Raw genomic sequence first — 20,855 nt, forward strand, 5'->3', positions numbered from 1 at the left:
CTGCCTTTATTTGTGTTTACAGAAGAGTCAGTTCGTGGTTCAGCCCCTGGGTGGCAGTGTTTCTGGATTGACCTCCGAGGCTACAAGTCCTATCTAGCCAGTATTTAGTTTTTGTTTTCCCTATCGCACTTAATACTAGTTTGGGAGAGTGGACTGCCCCAGAGCTGGTTCCTTGGTCGTTACTTCCCGCTCTGATTCCCAGGTTCCACAAAAACAACTTTCCCCTGCAGTCTCTGTGAGTGACCCCAACTGGGCGATCCTATGTATTGGGTTTAATAATCAAAAGCAAAGATTTAAGGAGAAAAAAAAAAAAGCCAGAGTGCGCAATTCTCCCAAAGTCTCTTCTGCGTCCTCTCTCCCCTGGCTCTAAGCAGCCAGCAAACTGGCAAAATCCGAGGCTGCCTTTTTTTCACCCAATCCAGCTATGGGTTGATTTTTAGTGTTCCCTTCTGCCAGCAGCCCTGCGGGACCCCTTCCACACTCGCGGATCATGCTGGCCCCAAGGGCCTCGGACTTTGTGTGGCGCAGACTTCCCCCGCGCGCGTTCCTCTCTCCAACCTGAATTACAAACCGCACCTTTATCTAGGCGAAATCTGACCTTTCCGTGAGGAGGAGCAGGGCTCGTCTGAGTCCAAGTATTCGCGCTGCTTGAGATCCAGTGTTCCTACGTTCGTAGCTGGACCCTGGGTGCCATGGTTGCAGGGTTTCTGGATGTATACGCTTCCGATGTCAGTCACTCAAGATGGCGCGGTCTCCACGGCTGAGCCGGCTGCTCCGGGAGAGATTTCAGCAGCAGTGGAGGCTGCCCGGTTAGGGGAGCCCTGTCCGGCAGTCTCCAACAGTCCCCTGGAGTATAGCTATCGCTCACCCACAAATTTACACTCTCAGTACGTCCACACACTCTCCTTTCGTTCTCTCACTCTCACACTGTCTTGCAGTCTGCCTTCCCTTCGGCAGCCATCTTCTGAATCCCTCATCATACTATTATTTTAATATCTTTTGTTATTCAGCACATTACCCACATTAGGCACAAAATAAAAATTTGGTTTGAATTCATTTGAATACTTGGAAACTCTTTTAGATAAAAGTATGTGAATTCAAATGTTATATACTGTTTATGCATACACTTGTACCATTTTTGATGTCTTTCTTTGGTATGGCTGAATGACAAAACTTCCCTATTGGCTAGTGTGGAAATTGAAAGGTGTACTTGAATTCTCTAGATTTCATTTTACTTTTCATTGAAAATAGAGATACATTAAATATTTATTAGGAATCAAATATTATGAAGATCAGAAAGAGCTATACTTTCTACTCTATTATTTTTTTAAACATGTTATTATGAAAAATTTCAAGCATATTGAGGAGTTAAAAGCATAGTATACCAACACATAAATCTGTATACCAAATACCAATACTCAACAGTTGTTAATATTTTGTCTTATTTGGTGTATATATGTGTTTGTGTGTTTACTTTTTGGCAGAACTATTTGAAAGTTAAAGTCTTTTTTTTTTTTTAAATATATTTTATTGATTTTCCACAGAGAGGAAGGGAGAGAGATAGAGAGTTAGAAACATCGATGAGAGAGAAACACCAATCAGCTATCTCCTGCACATCTCCCACTGGGGATGTGCCCACAACCAAGGTACATGCCCTTGACCGGAATCGAACCTGGGACCTTTCAGTCCGCAGGCTGACGCTCTATCCACTGAGCCAAACCGGTTTCGGCTGAAAGTTAAAGTCTTAATGTCTCTTCATTCCTGAACACTTGAGCATGCTTCTCCCAGGAATAACAGCATCTTCCCACATAACAATAATACATGATCACATCTAAGAAAATTAAATATAATTCCCTTATATCTAATACTAGCCATACTCAGATTTCCTTTATTACCCTTAAAATATCTTTTATAATTCCTCCCTTAACTTCCATTTTGGATTCAGTGTAAGCTCCTAGGCCTTAAGTTGCATTTGATGGTTATGACTTATTTTCTTTTGGTCTGAAAGTTTCTCCTCTTTCTATTTAAATAATTTTTAAAAAGTAAATATAACCTCAAGATTTTATTGTCTTCAGAATAAAACAAAAGCTGAAGCTTAGAACTGGATCAAGAGGTCTTTTCTCTTTCTCCCAATTCAAAAATGCCTGTGTGTCTTAAGGTTAGCATTCTCTTAGATCTACAGTTGGACTCAATGCATTCAAGCCTCAGCAATTTGCAATTTGAGCCTTTTTCTGGAAAATTGGCTTAGTCTGCCCACCATAGCCACTCTGCTTCCTGTCATAATGCTGCTTTCCCTGGGCATGCAGAGAATCCTTGTCCTTATTGTACTGTCTCTATGTGGGGTCTTGTACTATGGGATCTTATACTTCGTGTATCTCTCTTCTATATTTCATATAGACTAGAATTTAGTATAAAGGATTAATTAGATTCTGGTTAAACATTTTTGGCAAGAATACATGATAGGGTGATTTGAGGACAGAATTTCAGGTTTTCCTATGATCAGCGATGCAAAAATTGATCAGTTGAGTAAGGTAGTAACTCTGTATACCTAGTATTTAAGCATAATACTACATACCTGTTTGACTCGAATTTAAAAGCTGTCCATTTTCTATTTTTTAGTTAGCAATAATCTATAGGCTGATATTTGGTTGTGTGCAAATATCTTGTGTTTTTTTTCCCCCAACAACCTTTCATCTAATATTTTTGGCATTTCTTAATGACCCTTTCCTGAACTTGTTATTTCCTAGAAGTTGCAAAATGGTAATTTTTCTAAATTTTTCTCTATTTTCCTTTTTCTTTTTTTTTACGTTTATTAGCTAACATTTTTTTTCTTAAAGAAAAGCTTTCTGTCATCTACCTTAGAAGAACTATGATATCTCCTATAAAGGGAGGGTAAATGTCCTTTAATTACCAATTTTCAGATTCATGATTTAGTGGAATAGTCACTTCTAGTGGTGGCAAGTGAGTTTATTCCCCTCACTCATTCATTTGTTTATTTGTATTACTCTGGACTCATAGATTTTTTTAAAAAGTCTACATTTTCCAATCGTTTACTTATTTATAGTCTCTTATTCATTCACTCATTTATTTGTTTCAAGTTCTTAAACTATCCCAAACTTGGCCTCTGGGAGCCCCTGCAAGCTAGTCTCTATGTCCTTTTGTCTCAGGCTCATAATTCTTTGATTGCTTCCTTGTTTGTACTGCAACAGATTGATCCCAGTTTCACCTTCCACTTTCTCTTCCTCAGATCTGTAATTGGCTATTCCTCTAAAGAACTCTGAATAATATTCAGAAACCAAAATCTGGGAACTATGAGTAGGAATGTTTATTGCTTCTTCAAGTGTCATGAATTTATATTGATAGTTCATGTTCAGATTTCACATTTTAATTTTTCTTAGTTTATGTTAGTATCTTAGCCTGTAAACCTCCACTCATTAATGAAAACAGAATCATTTAAAATTTTGAATATTTTCAAGCCCACAGAAAAGTTGGGGGAAGAAAAATACAGTGAGCCCCACATATATTTTTCACTTACATTTACCTTGTTAATGTTTTACCATAATCATTCTATCTTTGTACACACACATACACATGCACACATACATATGCACTTTTTTTTTTAACCCTCACCCGGGAATATTTTTCCATTGATTTTTTGGCAGAGTGGAAGAGAGAGGGAAAGACAGAGAGAAACACATCAATTGGTTGCCTACTGCATGAGCCCCAATCAGGGCCTGGGCTGGGGAGGAGCCTGCAACCAAGGTACGTGCCCTTGACCAGAATCGAACCTGGGACCTTTTGGTCCACAGGCCAACACTCTGTCCACTGAGCCAAATTGCTTAGGACCATATGCACTTCCATTTTGCTCATACATGCAGATCCAGGGAAAATCCCAGAGACTGAAAAATCTACCTCTGTAAGCAGAGGGCAGAGGAAGACAGAAGAAAGAAGTAGGTCGCTCTAGTCCAGCAATTAACAGAGTTTATTAAAGGAAACATAGGCTCATCTTGTGCCGTGGCAAGAGGAAGTAGATAATCTCCGTGATGCTTGGCAGGCACTGAAGAATTATGTAGAGCAGGGCAGGATGGATGAGGGACTGGACTGGTCCCAGGTAGTAAGGGAAAATGCCTTTCATGCTTGTCCGGGCAGGGCAATGGCCTGTTCCAGGAGCCAGCACAGCATGGAAATGGAGTCATATCTCTGAGGGGATTTATGGGAAGCAATCTCTCTTCTGGATTTACAGCAACAATCTCTGTTCTAGCCAGGATCTAATATAATACAACTCAAGGGTCCAGTAGTGGTCATGCCAGGAAACAGTCTCTCCTCCATACCTTCTGAAACCATATGAGAGTAAGCTGCAGATATTATTTTACTTCTCTTCTGAATATGTCAGTATACATCTCTTAACATGAGCATCATTACCACCCTTCAACAGTCATTAATTCAATAATATCACGTAATATGCAGTCTATACACAAATTTCTCTAATTATCTCAAAATATCTTTGTTACTTTTCCCTTGCCTGTCTTTAAGGATCTAATCAAGGTTCATAGTGTATGTTTGGGTATTGTGTCTTTGTGGTCTCTCCCAGTTTAGTCCATTTCAATGGTCTAGATTCTTTTCTTATGACAGTAGGTCTTTGGAAGTCTGGACCAGTTGTCTTGTAGAACATCTCTATATTTGGAGTTCATCTGTTTTGCCCTGTGATTAGGTTTAGCAGGAACCTCCCAAAGGTAATGTAGACTTTCCACTCTGATGCCAGCTTGACCAGGTTATAATAATCTTATTAAGATTATAATAATCTCCAATATAAAGACACATAATTGTGTATGTGTTCTCCCACGTCCCGTGTAGTTCAGGGTTCAGGATCTGGAATAGGAGCCGCACACAAAGGAAAGAGAAGAGACAAGAGATAATTTGGAAATATTGGGGGTCCAGGCGGGCAAGTCCAACTCAAGGGGAAGGACTTCCACTGGTGCCCAGGCCTCACCAGCCTTTTATTCAACTTTGGTTACACGTAAAGCCCTTAGTCAGGCAAGCAATTGCGGTAGCAGACAGACTATCTTAAAGGTCAGTAAATATTAGAAGGATTTACTCTGAGACTATTTGATCAGGAAATAGCTTGAGCCCCCATTGTCAGGACTAGACAATCAGTGCATAACTCAGTCCCTTGCCATGGGTTCAAGGTTCACCAGCGATCCGGGGTCCTTGTTTGCACTTCTCTGCTAGTGGAGACAATGGGCGGCCTCCTGCATCTCCCCTGTTTCTTTTTCTTAGTAATTCTTGAAAGGTGAATGCTGCCTGAAGGGTTCGAGTCCTTTTAAGACTCTTCATTCCGCATCTGCAGACTAGAAATAAGCATATGAGAACAAAAATGAGACAAGCAATAGTGGTTATGCTGAGAGGCAAATGTCATGTCCTTTTTAAATTGCTGCCAGGTATCCAAGGAATCAGTCTGTAGTAAGTTTCTTTCTGGGCCAACAGTTCTTTGAGTCCCAATTTCAATGTCCAACAGTTTCTTATGTGTACATGCCAGCAATTATATTCTAGTTCTGGATGGTGGGCAAACGATGGCAATGCAGGTCCAACCTCTGGTTTGGTCCTGGGCTACCTACAGTGATGCACAGCTGCTGACTGCTAGCATGGCAAGGTGTCTTCACCATCTTCCATCTCTGGATTGTTTCTCCTCTTGTCTTCATGTGTTGTCAGTTCCTCTCTCGGATTCATTGTTGCAGGAATCCACACAGGCTTAGAGGAGTTTTCTGGAAATATACAAACATATTCTCGACCAAAAGTTAATAAAGGAATCTTTTCTATAAACTAGACTTGGGATCCTTTCTTTGCATTGTGCCCAAACCATTTTCCTTTGGCTTATTTTGACACCATGTGTGTTTTCATGGGTGTCTTGTCTTCAGCATTACAAGTGAAAAATAATTTTTAAAGTAAAAAATTTTCTTGATGTAATTTACTCACAGGGGATTATTCCACTATCCCCCTTCTCTTTTTATTTAAATAATATTAAGAGGCTTTTGGAAATTTTGCAATGCAGTCTTGATAACTTTTTATTTTAATTTTATGCACAGAAATATGACTACTTTGGATTCATTGCACGTTAAGCAGTTTTTGAACTATGAGATAAACCATTAGTAAAAAATTAGTTAATGCTTCAGGAACAGTTTCCTGCCCAGTATGCTTCAGGACAGTTTTCTGTCCAGTACAACAAAGTTTTTATGAATATTTATTTATTTCAATTAGCCAATTTAAATTAATCTAAAATAAGGTTTATTTTTTAACTTCACCGGTCCTAGGTTATAGACAGTAAATGACATTAACTACATTTCTGCTATTAGCCTTTGAATAACTTTACATAAGTTTTCTCAGGGAGGCAAAAACACAAATTACTTACTTTTGCTTATGAAGCCTAGCATTGACTTTTAATTAAAACTTTCATGTATTTGAAGGAAACCTCTTTTTATTTCCATCCAGAGCAATTATTAGGACACACTTAGAGAGTTTCTTTTAAAAGACACTTTTCTTTCTTTTTTACACCAAGCAACTTACAGGGCTGCTGCTTGGATATAGGGTCATGCAGCTGAATAGCTATATTTCAATGACTCTCATTACATTATGTTGACTACTAGTAAGGATCAGATTTAATATTTTAATAATAATCTTTAATTTACCCTGTAAATATTAGCGAAAGAGATTTCAAAATTTTTAAATTTCTCCTTTTTATTAATATTAGAATTATATTTTTAAAGAGTATCCCCTTGGGCTTATTTGTATATACAGAGGGATCATGGGTAGTCCCAGTAACTTTCAGAGGGCTTTATTAGAATTTAATTGTTTATAAAAATATTGGCTTTTCATTTAGCTGAAATTATATGAAACCTTGATTATAATTTAAAAAGCTAATTTATAAAGTAATTAAAGTAGATATCTTTATTAAAAAAGCAAAGCAAGTAGATTTAGTAAACTTATACCTCTGATTCACAAGGCACAAATGCTGCCCTACCTCTAGCCTACCCAAAATGCAGGCCATTAGAGGCTTCTGCAATTAGAATTCTGTCTTAAAATTCTGCTGTTGGATTTTAAGAAATATTTCGTTACTTTATTTTGCCCTCCTTAGAGGCCAAAATCTTCATAACATTTAAAATATATGTATAAGTAAAATATAGTTATTAATTTTTATTTAATTAAAGCTTTCCATACAATTTTAAGTATATTAGATTGACTAAATTTAAAATACTTCTTTATGCCCTTCCTAGAGGCCAAAACCCTCATAACATTTAAAATACATGTATATAAGTAAAATATAGTTATTAATTTTTATTTAATTAAAGCTTTCCATGTAATTTCAAGTATATTAGATTGACTAAATGTAAAATATTTCTTTTAAGAAGAGAGAACAAATTCTTTTTTGGATCACTCCGGGCCCTTGGAGTTTTCCAGAAATCATCCCTCGGTTATAGCCTTGAAATTTAACCTGGAAAGACTGTCAGGTATATATTTAAAGATTATATACTTTTGAGAGTCGGGCTGGAGTTGTGAGGACCAGGGGGCCACTGGCGATGCCGAGCAGCCGCGGGGACCCGGTGGGGTAGAGCGGGGAGGCCCGGAGCTGGGAGATGTGGGCGCAGCAGGGCAGATGGTTCTCACGAATCCCTGGAACATAATGATAAAGCACTGGCAGGTGCAGCGAAGGGGCCGCCGCTCACAGATGACCACCAGTTTCACAGATCCTGCTATCTCTATGGACCTGCTCCGAGCTGTGCTGCAGCCTAGCATCAACGAGGAGATCCAGACTGTGTTCAACAAGTACATGAAGTTCTTCCAGAAGGCAGCACTGAATGTGTGAGACAATGTTGGGGAGAAGTGGATGCAGAGCAGCTGATCCAGGAGGCCTGCTGTAGCTGCCTGGCGCAGGCAAAACTACTGTTCTCAGGTGGAGAAAAAGTTATACCCAGATTGACCCATGAGCTTCCAGGGATAAAGCGTGGTTGGCAGGCAGAAGAGGAAGGTGCCCATCGAGGAAGTCCCATTCCCAAAAAGAAGAAGGGAAGGCCTCCTGGACACATCCAGTCAAATGACCAGGCAGCCCCTGGCATGGTGTGGAAATCCTGTGAACCAATTTGCCGAGAAGTCCCCAAGTGGGACCCAGCTCGGCTGAATGAATCTATCACCTTTGTGTTAGGATCTCGAGCCAACAAAGCCCTGGGGATGGGGGGCACCAGAGGGAGAATCTACATCAAGCACCCACACCTCTTTAAGTACGCAGCTGATCCCCAGGACAAGCACTGGCTGGCCGAGCAACATCACATGCGGGCAACAGGAGGGAAGATGGCCTACCTCCTCATTGAAGAGGACATCCAGGGCCTCGCTGCCAGCGATGATTACAGAGGATGCCTGGACCTGAAGTTAGCGGAGCTGAAATCCTTTGTCCTACCCTCCTGGATCGTTGAGAAGATGCGAAAGTACATGGAGACTCAATGGACAGAGAATGAGCATCATGCAGTTGAAGCACCTGCACAGACCTGAAGCCAGGTGGCCTGGCCACACTAGGCAGCCTTCCTCCTGACCCTCTTTCCCTGTGGCTGAGGCCCTCACTGAGACTGCTCCCAGATGGATAATAGCGGCATTAAGCTGTGCCTCACAGGGGTGATTCACTACAGAGCATCCCCAGACTGGCATATACTTCTTCTATATTTGTAAAGTCATTAGGATAAGAAGCAATTAAACAGTTTGTAATAAACACACACATACACAAAAAAAGATTATATACTTTTTCTAATTATTAAAAGATATTAATGAAATTTAAACTGGTTTTTGTATTAAAAAATTTCGGTTGGGAATCACAGAATTAATCCTCCTTTTTAATTAGACCAATAAGTAACATATTTTGAATTCCTAATTATTTCAGAGAAAACACAAAAATTATTTCTCAAAAATAAATTTCTATACTTTAGGCATTTAGTTACCATAACTTTATAATTTCTCCCAATTTAATTTGAATTCTTAGAAGCTTCAAATTTCGGGTAGCAAGTTAAATACTTAGCATTTCTCAAATTAGTAATACATTTATATTTTAAGGATGTATTTCCAATAAAATACAAGGCATATTCAATTAACAGATTAAATTCTATCCTCTAGATTTTTTTTTTGAGGTAAACTCAGGTTAATATTTCAGTATTTTTGTCATTTTAAAATACCTAGATATTTAATAATTTTTATTATTTAATTCAGCAATGTTCTAAAGTCTTAAGTTACCAAAGGCTTTGGAAAACTATGTTTCTGGCGAGAAGGCAGGGGGATGGGATTTTTAAAACCTCCACTTTTTTCCTTTAGAGATAACACGGAAGGTTCCTGTTGCTGCTGCAGGCTTCTCCAGCTTTTACAGGGAGAAGAGCGACTGGCCCTTTATCATCAACACATTATCACTGAAAAGCTTTACCACAAAGTCTAATTTGCTTATAAGCTTTCTGCACATCATTTAGCTGATTTTGCACATCATTATACTGTCCCAGCCTTGCTAACATTTCATAAGTTATTTGAGCATTCAGCCAGGTTTATCCTCCTTAGTCTCTTTAAAAGTCTCTGGCAAATGAAATACCGTGTTCCACAAGGAGAAACAGTTTGGAGGCAAGTTTTTCCCCTGCTGCTGAGCTTTTTTCAAATTTTGACCCACTCTTTACCAACATTCAAGACCTAATGTACCTTCTTCAGGAAACCAAGGGTTATGTTCTATAATAACATGCAAAAACTGTAAGAGATTACCTTCTGAAACTTTAATTCCTTAAGCATGCAAATCAAAAATCTACAATAAAGGTTCTTACTTTTAAGCCGAATCCTGCCCCATTATCCTGGCTAAGGAAACATTCCCACCCTACTTACAGATTGTGAATTCTGCAGCTGATCATGGGCTTTGTGTTCGGTGAATATCTTCCCACCTATACGGTGTGCCCACCTATACGGTGTGAATTCTTTCCTACCTTGCCGGTGAATCTTCGTTTTTTTGCTCTAGGCGAAGTCTTCTCTTCCAGATGTCCTGTTGAGGCGCCAGATGTGTATTTGTGTTTCTCTCCCGAGTGGTTCAGGATTCAAGATCTGGAATAGGAGCCGCACACAAATGAAAGAGAAGAGACAAGAGATAATTTGGAAATATTGGGGGGCCAGGCGGGCAAGTCCAACTCAAGGGGAAGGACTTCCACCGGTGCCCAGGCCTCGCCAGCCTTTTATTCAACTTTGGTTACACATAAAGCCCTTAGTCAGGCAGGAAATTGCGGTAGCAGACAGACTATCTTAAAGGTCAGTAAATATTAGAGGGATTTACTCTGAGACAGACTATTTGATCAGGAAATAGCTTGAGTCCCCATTGTTAGGACTAGACAATCGGTGCATAACTCAGGCCCTTGCCATGGGTTCAAGGTTCACCAGTGATCCGGGATCCTTGTTTGCACTTCTCTGCTAGTGAAGACAATGGGCGGCCTCCTGCACATAATACCTTTGTAATTAATAAGTCATCTATAGAGTGATTCTATGAGACAGTGTGCGTATCCTGTTCCCCAGTAGTTTGTAATCCAGTAGATTAGGATACACTGATGTTCCTTTCCTAAATCAGTAATTACAGGGGTAGTTACAAATCGGATTTTCTAATTTTGTCATTCTGTCCGTATTTGTTAGCTTTTTTGTTGTTGCTGTTAATCCTCACCGGAGGACATTTTCTTTGATTTTTTTAAGAGAGAGTTGAAGGGAGAGGGAAAGACAGAGAGAAACATTAATGTGAGAGAGACACATCGATTGGCCTCCTCCTGCACATGCCCTGAGGAAGGCTGGGATCAAGCCTACATCTGAGATACATGCCCTGGAACCTGGGACCCTTCAGTCTGAGGGCCAATACTCTATCCACTGAGCCAAACTAGCTAGGGCAGTCAGCATCTATACTAATAAAAGCATAATATGCTAATTAGACTGGACGTCCTTCTGGACATCCTTCCGGATGACCTCTGGACAAAGCCAGGGCTGCGAGGGAAGCCTGGGTTCCGGGTGCCTGCTGGTGGCTGGAGGGAAGTCTGGGTCCCGGTGCCTGCCAGCGGCCGGAGGGAAGCCAGTGCCAGCAGGTGGGGGAAGGGAGGCCTACTCTTGCACGAATTTCGTGCATTGGGCTTCTAGTTCTTATATAAAGAAGGACTCTTCCCCTACTCTACCCTTTTATATATCTCTTTTTTAGTTTTTTTTAAAAAAACTTAGTTTTTATGGTCTGTTACCATTTTTATTCTTTTAATACCCAAATTGTCCCAAATTAGGCCAGTGGAAATTTCTTCAAGTTGGCTTCCATGTCTTTTGAAATGACCTAGTTAGTCTCTGGGCACTTCTTTGCATTTTGTCAATAAGAAGTTGCAGCCACACTTCATATTTTTTCTATTTCTGACCTAGAATTAACCATTTTCCCAAGGAGCTCTAGTTCTTTTTATTGGTACATGGTATTTAGAAACCAAAATCTAGGTGCTGGAAATGCTCATTGTTACTGAGGGTCATTGCTTCTATGATTTTTCAGTGGAAAAATGTAATACATATACTTAAAGAATCTTGAGTTCATATTGATAGTTCACATTCAAATTTAACTACATTATTTCTTTTTGTTTTTTTGTTTTGTTTCACTGGTGGTCTGTGAGGTCTGAAAGGTTGGCAACTGCTGGTTTAAAGTATTACATATGTCTCCTTTTTCCCCCATCGACCCCCCTGTGGCCACTCCAACCCCCCAGGACAAGCCCCCACCTCCCCAGGGTTCTTGTCCATTGTTTATGCTAATATGCATGTATACAAGTCCTTTGGTTGATCTCTCTGCCATCCCTCTGAGGTTTGACGGTCCATTCTGTGTTTCTCTGTCTCTGGATCTATTTTTGTTCATCAATTTATGTTGTTCGTTATATTCCACAAATGAGTGAGATCATGTTATATTTATCTCCCTGACTGGCTTATTTCACTTAGCATTTCGTATTTGTATCTCTTCTCTTAAACTGAAGATTTTCACTAATTTTCAGTTTATTAAAATTAGCACACATTTATTGAGTTCATATACAGGGTGTGGCAAAAGTAGGTTTATAGTTCATATGGAAAATAATACAATAATAAATAATAAAAGAATAAATCTGAGTTTAGTGTACTCACAACTCTAAACCTACTTTTGCCTAATCCTTGGTATGTGTGGTATTGAAATGTAGGGAAACACATTGAGTTAAATACAATTTTACAGTCTCTGGCCTCAGTAATTTGGTTTAATAGGTAGGAAAGACAAATATATAATGAAAAGAGGAATTATAATATATTGTGATATAGATCATTAACATAGGAACTTTGAGATTTATTATGACCAAGGGATGGGAACATCTTCACATGTCTTGGAAGATTGGGGAATAAGGATATTTCTGATAGAAAAGCAGATCAACAGATCAGCAGGAGAGTAAGTTAGAAGGAAATTAAGTCTATTTATGTCTAATTATAATACTTATTATTTTCTTTATGTAACTTTTTCCTTCTTCTAGTACTTAGTACTTGTGACATCCTCTCCTGCCAAATCTGGAATGCCTTTCCTCACCTTCATCATATAGCTGCCTTAAGGTCCCTGAAAACCTTATTTGTGGTTATTAAGCCTTTTTCCCCGCCATAACCAACTTAGTTATGAGAGTAATCACTATTGTTAGCATTCCTTATTGTAGCTTCCACAGTGTCTCACTCCTTATATAAATTATTGCTTCTGTTTTGCCAATGACTTAGATATCAAGTATGCAGTCTGTTAGGTTTTAATGTAAGGTAAGAGTAAGTGAACCAGGTGTAAGGGCCCCGTGGTCTTTCAGTAGGTTGAATGTCTGGGTTATGGTGTGTGTGTTTTGAGCATGTGGAACTCTGTTTAAGCATTTTGTTCTGTTTTTTCTCTTAGCTGAATTGAGTTCTGTATTTATCAAAAGGTATATAATATGCCAAATGAATATTAATTGGAGTTACTCTCCATTTAAAACTAGAATATCTCTTGGATCTTCGATCTTGTCTTAGAATCAATCTTGTCTTAAGAATATCTTTTGTTTTCAGAGCTTCAGTGAAGATGTTTTCCAGTCGGTAAAGTCTTTATTACGGAGTGAGAAGGAACTGTGTAGTGTATCAGCAGAGGACTATTTAAAGCAAGATGAACATGCCAGTTTGACTGAGGTTTGACATATTACTCTCTATACCAGTGGTTCTCAACCTTCCTAATGCCGCGACCCTTTAATACAGTTCCTCATGTTGTGACCCCCAACCATAAAATTATTTTCATTGCTACTTCATAACTGTAATTTTGCTACTGTTATGAATCGTAATGTAAATACCTGATATGCAGGATATATTTTCATTATTACAAATTGAACATAATTAAAGCATAGTGATTAATCACAAAAACAATATGTAATTATTTATGTGTTTTCTGATGGTCTTAGGCGACCCCTGTGAAAGGGTCGTTTGACCCCCAAAGGGGTCGTGACCCACAGGTTGAGAACCGCTGCTCTATATCCTTTCCTAATAAAGCAAAATGTATGTTCATGCATTTCTGTAGAACTGCGTTCCTACTTTTAAAATGCCTAAAATGTTTACACGTTAATACATGTATGAGAAGTACCTGTTTTAAATACCCACTAATATAATTGTCGTTTAATTCAGTGCACAGGCATTATTGCCCACTCATCAGACAGATGGTGCTGTATCAGATGATTCCTACTCGATTCAGTAATTGGTACTTTAATACTGAAATTTTCTACTGTGAAACATGAAATATATCCTTATTTTTTTGTAATTGTTTTTTTGGTTATTGTTAGTTTTCTTGGTTGTTTAAATTCAGTACCTTGAGTCAAAATGAAAAAGTAGTGCTAAATTTATTTTGAAATTAAGATATTTACTACTTGAAGATAAGATATATCATTTGCTCACCTGTTTCACTGCAACATTAGTGTTTCCTATCTTTGTTTGAATTTATTACTAATAAAAAGGAATGACAGCCCTAGCCGGTTTGGCTCAGTGGATAGAGCGTCGGCCTGCGGACTGAAGGGTCCTGGGCTTGATTTCGACCAAGGGCACATGCCAGGGTTGCAGGCTTGATCCCCTGTAGGGGGTGTGCATCTCATCATTGATGTTTCTATCTCTCTCTCCCTTTCCCTTCCTCTCTGAAATCAATAAAAATATATTACAAAAACAAAAAGCTTAAAAAAAAGGAATAAATTTTATTCTTCAATATAATCATAGTCCATTAACACATTTATGATATCAAATGAAAGAGGATATGAGCTCATTGAATCTGAAAAATAAGATCTGAGTTGTTAGGTTGTTAATACAAATTTTTTTGAAATTAGTGTTCTAATAGAATCTTGATTATTCTTATGTTTGGGAATGATTTTCTTTCCTATTTCTTGAGAAACTATATTGAAGTAGTTCCATAGGATGATGAGCACACCTTTCAGGCCTATAGTGTTCTCTGACCAGAGCCTCTTCTTTTTGTATCAGCTCAATTTCTATGGCTCTTGACTATTATCTTATTTTCCCTTTTTACTTTATTTTCATCAAGCTGAGCCACTCTTAATCTCCTTGGTTGTTGCTATGTGACAAGTCTCCTGTGTCCTTCTGCCCTCAAACAGTTTTCCAGCCTGTATCTCTCCAGCTCCTTATGTAGTGCCTTTCCGAGCCCACATTCCTTGGCAAGGTCTTCTTCAATCAATGGGATATGCAAGACTCAAGTGGCATTTTTAATACCCCAAGTCAGCTTATTTTCTCTTTTGTATTCAGTAAAAGGAAATTTGAAAGAATAGAAGGAATTTCTCACTTTAGAGTGTACATATCCCAAAGTATCTTTTCAAAGAAAGGAAAGGAATTTAATTGAATGTCTCTTTGTTATTGGGTGCCTGTAATATACTAGGCACTTTCCTCTACATTATCTGATTAACCCTCACAACTGTGGAGGAGAAGTTGTATTGCCTTAAGTTTTATAGATGCGGAGACAAGCTACTATAGGTTAACAACCTACCTAGACCTGTAGAAATTAACTATAACAATTCTGTGAAATAACAACCCTAATAAGTCAGAATAAATATCCTGAGCTAATTTCTGACTTGCTTCTGAATCATCAGAAAGAGATCAAAAGTATATCGTGTTGCTTTGTATTTTAACTATGATATTTTCCCTTAATTCCTAGATTATCCATATTGCTATTATTTAAGTATTTCATACTTTTAGTCACAGTGCTTGCTTAGCAGACAGTTTACTATTCTATCTTCAAGTGAAAAATATTTCTTCTAATGATGTCAAAGACAAAGGGAATATAAACTTTATTTTTATTATTTTTAATTCTCACCCAAGGATATTTTTCCGTTGGTTTTTAAAGAGTAGAAGAGAGAGGGAAGGACAGAGAGAAACACCAATGTGAGTGAAACATCTTGATAGGTTGCCTCCTGCGTGAGCCCCGACCAAGGCCAGGGCCGGGGAGGAGCCTGCAACCGAGGTACATACCCTTGACTGGAATCGAACCTGGAACCCTTCGGTCTGCAGGCCAATGCTCTATCCACTAAGCCAAACTGGCTAGGGCTGAGAATATAAACTTTTAAAATAATACTTTTTTTCAGATTATAAAAGCAGTACATATTTCCTTATAGAAAGCATGAAAGAAAAAAATGACTATCATTAATCTTATGAAGGAGGGAAAAAACCCACAGTGATAAAAGTAGAAAAAGACCTGGCTGGTGTGGCTCATTGGTTGAGTTTTGGCCCATGAACCGGGAGGTCATAGGTTCGATTCCCGGTCAGGGCACATGCCTGGGTTGTGGGCTTGATCTCCATTGTGGAGCTTTCAGGAGGCAGCCAATCAATGATTCTCTCTCATCATTGATGTTTCTGTCCCTCTCGCTCTCCCTTCTTTTCTGAAATCAATAAAAAAAGAGAAAAAATGATCACTTATAATTCCATTATCTTGAGTTAATCACTGTTGTAGTTTGATGTACTGCTTTCCTGGGTTTTTCCCATGCGTATGTTTTAAAAAATATTGTTGAAATTGTTGGCATACTCTTTATCATTTTTGTGTAACTTGTCTTTTTTATGTAATGTCACATGTCCTCATATTTCATATTCTTTAGAAATTTAACTTATATAAACTTCTACAGAGAAATCTCTATATAAGGGCATTGATGGAAATAAGTGATGATATCACAGGGAGTCAATAAGGAGGTAACCTTGAGGGCCTCCTCTCCGAGGAGGTAACATTTAAGTTGGATCTTGAAGGATGAGGTAGAACTAGGCATGGGAACATCCAAGGAGAGATCCAGGTTGAGGGGGCGCTACTGTGAAGCCCTTAGGCAAGTACATACTGGGCATATTCTAGGCCCTGAAGTGAGCCAATGTGTATAAATGAAAGTGAGGGAAGACTGAAGCCAGCTAACCCAGAGCCTTGGGGTCTGTTAGAACTGCACTGGGAAGCATGGAAGGCTTTTGAAAGGCAGGTGACATGATAATTACTGGGATCAGGTGGAATAGGATTGTAGTAGTGCAGATGAGAAGTGGTGGTAGCGGGAATGGAGAGAAGTAGATGTATGTGAGATATGTTTGGGGAGTAGAATTGATCGAACTTGCTAATGAAGTTGAAGAACTGCACCAAAAAGCCAAATCTTTGGTGGAAAGCCTCGTCATCATCTTTGAAAAAATTAATCATTCTGTCCAAGATAGCATTTTTATTTATTTATTTTGAGGTCTAATTGACATAAAACACCATATTAGCTTCAGATATACAACATAATGATTTGATATTTATATATGACAGTATTTTAATTCTTTATGCGTTTTTTTCTGTTTCTCAGCTGTCAGTAATCTAATTGAGATAAAATGTTAAAATTTGAACTAATAGAGCTTTATTTATTTATTTTTATTCAGGTCACATTTCTAGGTTTTAATGAAGAAACAGATGCTGCTCATATACAGGTATGGATGATTTATTAAACTGGGAAGGACCAGGAGAGATTATTTGGAACAAATTTTGAGACACGTAAAATTTGCCTTATTAACCAAAAACTTAAAGACTAAAAATTTTCTGTTATCATTTCTGTTTAAAGTTAAAAGGTGACATTTTGAGATCAACTTTTGAGTGTGCTTTGGACATTTTCACTTTTTGCATTTTCACTGAGTATTCTTGGTATAGAAAGCATTTTTAGGTTAGGAAACCACAAACGTCAATTATCTTAAGGAAGCTGAAACTGTAGGCTGAACTTTTTCTCCTGGGGTAGAATGTAAGCCTTGTTTTTAATTTGGATGGTTTTTATAATCTGACCTCAACAGTCAGATTCTTATATTTTCAAATGAGATAGAATGAAATTTAAATGGTAAAATAAATGAGATAGAATTAAATTTAAAAGGTAAAATTTATAAAAAGTAATATTAGCCAATGCAAAACTTTTAGCCTGTTTGATTTACACAGGAATTTAAGAGGGACTGACAGTTGAGATCAGGATCAGCAAAGGAAAGCTATACAGTTACATAAAGGGTGGTTGAAGCTCCAGTAGGTGTGGTAGGCATACTGTGTTTTACCTCATGCAGTATCTTAAGGTTTGTGATTGCCATATGTTTCCTTTTGTGGCAGTAAAAGTCTCCCAATAGAAGAAGAAGTAATACTATTCAATTCTTTGTGAACAATGCATAGAAAGTGATAATGAAAACTCTTGTGTGTCTTGATTGTACCCTTACCTGAAGGAAAAAGTTTAGGCAGTAGGTGCAAGAGAGGACATACTCCTGAGAATGTGAGGCTGAAAGCAGAAGTGTTCCAAAGTATTTCTCTCTTGTTCTACTTCCTCTTTAAGAGTTACTGGTAAAACCGTAATTAGAAAGGAAAGTACTCTGAGAGGTCAAGGATGTTAAAATACCTTAACTGGGTAAAATTTATATAAATAAAAGCCTAAGCAACCTTTATGACCAGTCGACCAGACGACCGGCTGGTAGCTGTGACGTGCACTGACCATTGGGTGCAGACGCTCAACGCAGGAGCTGCCCCCTGGTCATAAGTGCACTCCCATAGCCAACCTCCCACTGCCGGCCAACCTCCTGCAGTCCCTCCCCCAGCCGGCTCCAATCAGACCCAAACACAGGCCAGGCATGCACCGGGCCTCTAGTATTTACATAAAAAGGACAAATGAGAGAAAAAAGCTTTTTTCTTTACATCTTTATTAAATTATCAAAGTTTAATATAATACTTCAGAGAGAAAAAGCAGAAAAATAGACTTGTATTTTATGAATATAAAACTTAAACTGCAAATCTGTAGGCAAGAATCCTGTATGAAAAATTTCACAGTTAAACCTGAGGACTGCAGGTTGACATTTGCCTCTAAAAACTATTAACCCTCATGGATGTGTGAGGTACCATGTAAAATTTTTTGTTGCTTCGTATTAATACATTTAAAAGGGTACAGAAATGGCAGGTATTGAAATATTTTAGTACACTTCATTTTTGAGTTTTAAAAAAATTGGTTGTGGTTGATAAGCATATGTTAACTATTATGAACTGGGAAATTTATTAACCAGTAGACCTTAAGATTTTTAGATAGGACCCTCATTATAGGAATCTTAACAAAGTTTTATTGCTTTAAATTAGGATTTAGCTGCTGTTTCTTTGGAACTTCCAGATCTTCTGAATTCACTACACTTCTGTAGTCTAAATGAAAATGAAATTATTTGTATGAAGGATATAAATAAATCACCAAATATAAACAGTGGTCCTCTAAATCAGGTAACTTTTATATATAATTTCTAATGAGTTTTTAAGGGCAGATTTTACAATGACATTTGATTAAGACTATTAAATTTTTAAATGCTTCGGTGAAGTTTTTTGTTTTTTTTAAAAAAGAAACCATATTTGAGGAAGTATGATTCATGAGAAATCTAACTCATGAAGCTTTGAAATCATGCTGAACGCTACAGGAAAATGGAATACAAAAATAGAATAGTACCTGGCTCCTGCCTTCAAGCAGTTTGCAGGGTAGTTGGTAAGTTAGGTGAATGATTAAATAAGAAAAATCACAGGGCTGTACAATAGTACAGGAAAACATTATTGCTACATGAATGGATAGTAAGTTCTATAACATTTAAGAAGATAATGTAGGTAGAATTTCAATACCTGGTTAAGAGAAAGCTGGGAGAAAAAGATTGGGGAGTGAGAAATGTGGAGAAAGAATAAAGAAAAGAATTAAACATTACAAAATCAGGCTGCATTTCAGGATGCATGTATTTTTCTTTTTTATTTTCCCCCATGAGATTATGTTATTTCTAGGCTTCACTTCCAGTTAATATGTTTTGTATGTATAATATGTTTTGATATTAAAATATTTTTATCATCTTTCCCAAGAGTCGTCATTCTGGAATGCTTTGTGTCATGAGAGTGTTACCACCTACAGTACCAAGACTCAGAATTGATTTTATCTTTAGTCTCCTAAGTAAATATGCTACTGGTATAAGATACACCCTGGATACATACTTTCATCAGAAACGCCAACTGGAGACCACTAATGAAGATGATGATGATACTAACCAGTCAGTGTCTTCTATAGAGGATGATTTTGTCACTGCGTTTGAGCACTTAGAGGAAGAAGAGACCTTAAAGCCATATAATGATGGTTTGTCTTTATTAAACTTCTTGATATAGAGCAGCGGTTCTCAACCTGTGGGTCGAGACCTCTTTGGGGGTCGAATGACCCTTTCACAGGGGTCGCCTAAGACCATCAGAAAACACATAAATAATTACATATTGTTTTTGTGATTAATCACTATGCTTTAATTATGTTCAATTTGTAACAATGAAATTGGGGGTCACCACAACATGAGGAACTGTATTAAAGGGTCGCGGCATTAGGAAGTTTGAGAACCACTGAAGAGGATTAAAGTTTAAAGTTCAGTTTTAAAGGCTTTAAAGCCAAGTTACTCAATTCTTTTTAACCTTTTTTTCTGATTGTCTGAGGAATTACTTTTCTTGAGATTTTTTAAGTTCATAGCTATCTGGTTTTTATTTTTATTGATTTCAGAGAGAAAGGGAGAGGGGGAGAGATAGAAACATCAATGATGAGAGAGAATCATTGATTGGCTGCTTCCTGAATGCCCACACTGGGGCTCGAGCCCTTAACCCCGGCATGTGTGCTGACCGGGAATAGAACCGTGACCTCCTGGTTCATAGGTCAATGCTAAACTACTGAGCCACCCTGGCTGGGCCATTGTTATCTGGTTAGTTTTGCTATTTCTGTTCTTATTTTGTTAGTACTGTTTACCATATTAAGTGTTTGGAACATGCCTAGGGTCAAACTTGAGAGGAGTTAACTGGCAGAGTCACTGTATTCGTGTTTCTAACACATGTGACAGCATTCTATGTATTCTCAAGTATGGGGTAAAATTAAATTATTTTAGTAAAAGATATATTTGATTTTGAGAATGATTTGGGATGAATATGTTAACATAATTTAGAAGAGACATGTTACAAATAAATATTTTATGCTGAAAGTCTATTCCCATTGATTTAAATTTTAAAAAAATTCTGTTCAAGAATAAGCTGATCATTTTATTCTTTTGCTATAGGAGTAAACATTACTGCACTAAAGAGCCACTGTGATGCTGCTTCACAGACTACTGCTGGTCACCAGTTAGAAACCCATGATTTAAGGATTCTGGTTAGCTCTGGGCGGCAGAAGTCATTGACGAAACCTTCAACTTCCTTAATAAACATTCTGGGACATAAAGAACAACCTGTGAAAAGTTCAGTCACAACATCAATTTCTGAGCCTTGGATCCAAAGGAGTTTCTATAGGTCATCTAATGCTTCA

The 20,855-nt window shown here is 38.0% G+C and overlaps 1 protein-coding gene, 1 long non-coding RNA gene and 1 pseudogene across 2 annotated transcripts in view; all 3 read left to right on the forward strand.

The window, feature by feature from the left end:
- AKAP11 (A kinase (PRKA) anchor protein 11) overlaps window positions 1-20,855 on the forward strand; it is a 61,095-nt gene that overhangs the window by 11,996 nt on the left and 28,244 nt on the right. Inside the window, exons 3-6 of the mRNA XM_014549743.1 lie at window positions 13,087-13,203; window positions 16,936-16,983; window positions 18,644-18,778; window positions 19,394-19,661. Of these exons, the coding sequence (XP_014405229.1) occupies window positions 13,087-13,203; window positions 16,936-16,983; window positions 18,644-18,778; window positions 19,394-19,661 (568 nt within the window). The remainder of the gene's footprint in view (window positions 1-13,086; window positions 13,204-16,935; window positions 16,984-18,643; window positions 18,779-19,393; window positions 19,662-20,855) is intronic.
- On the forward strand, window positions 5,177-5,917 carry LOC106728221. The gene is made up of 2 exons (XR_001364499.1): window positions 5,177-5,411; window positions 5,448-5,917. It is a non-coding gene; the product is annotated as an uncharacterized LOC106728221 (long non-coding RNA).
- LOC102256037 lies at window positions 7,506-8,756 on the forward strand (annotated as a pseudogene).

Source organism: Myotis brandtii, unplaced genomic scaffold, assembly GCF_000412655.1.
Source record: "Myotis brandtii unplaced genomic scaffold, ASM41265v1 scaffold569, whole genome shotgun sequence".
NCBI lineage: Eukaryota > Metazoa > Chordata > Mammalia > Chiroptera > Vespertilionidae > Myotis > Myotis brandtii.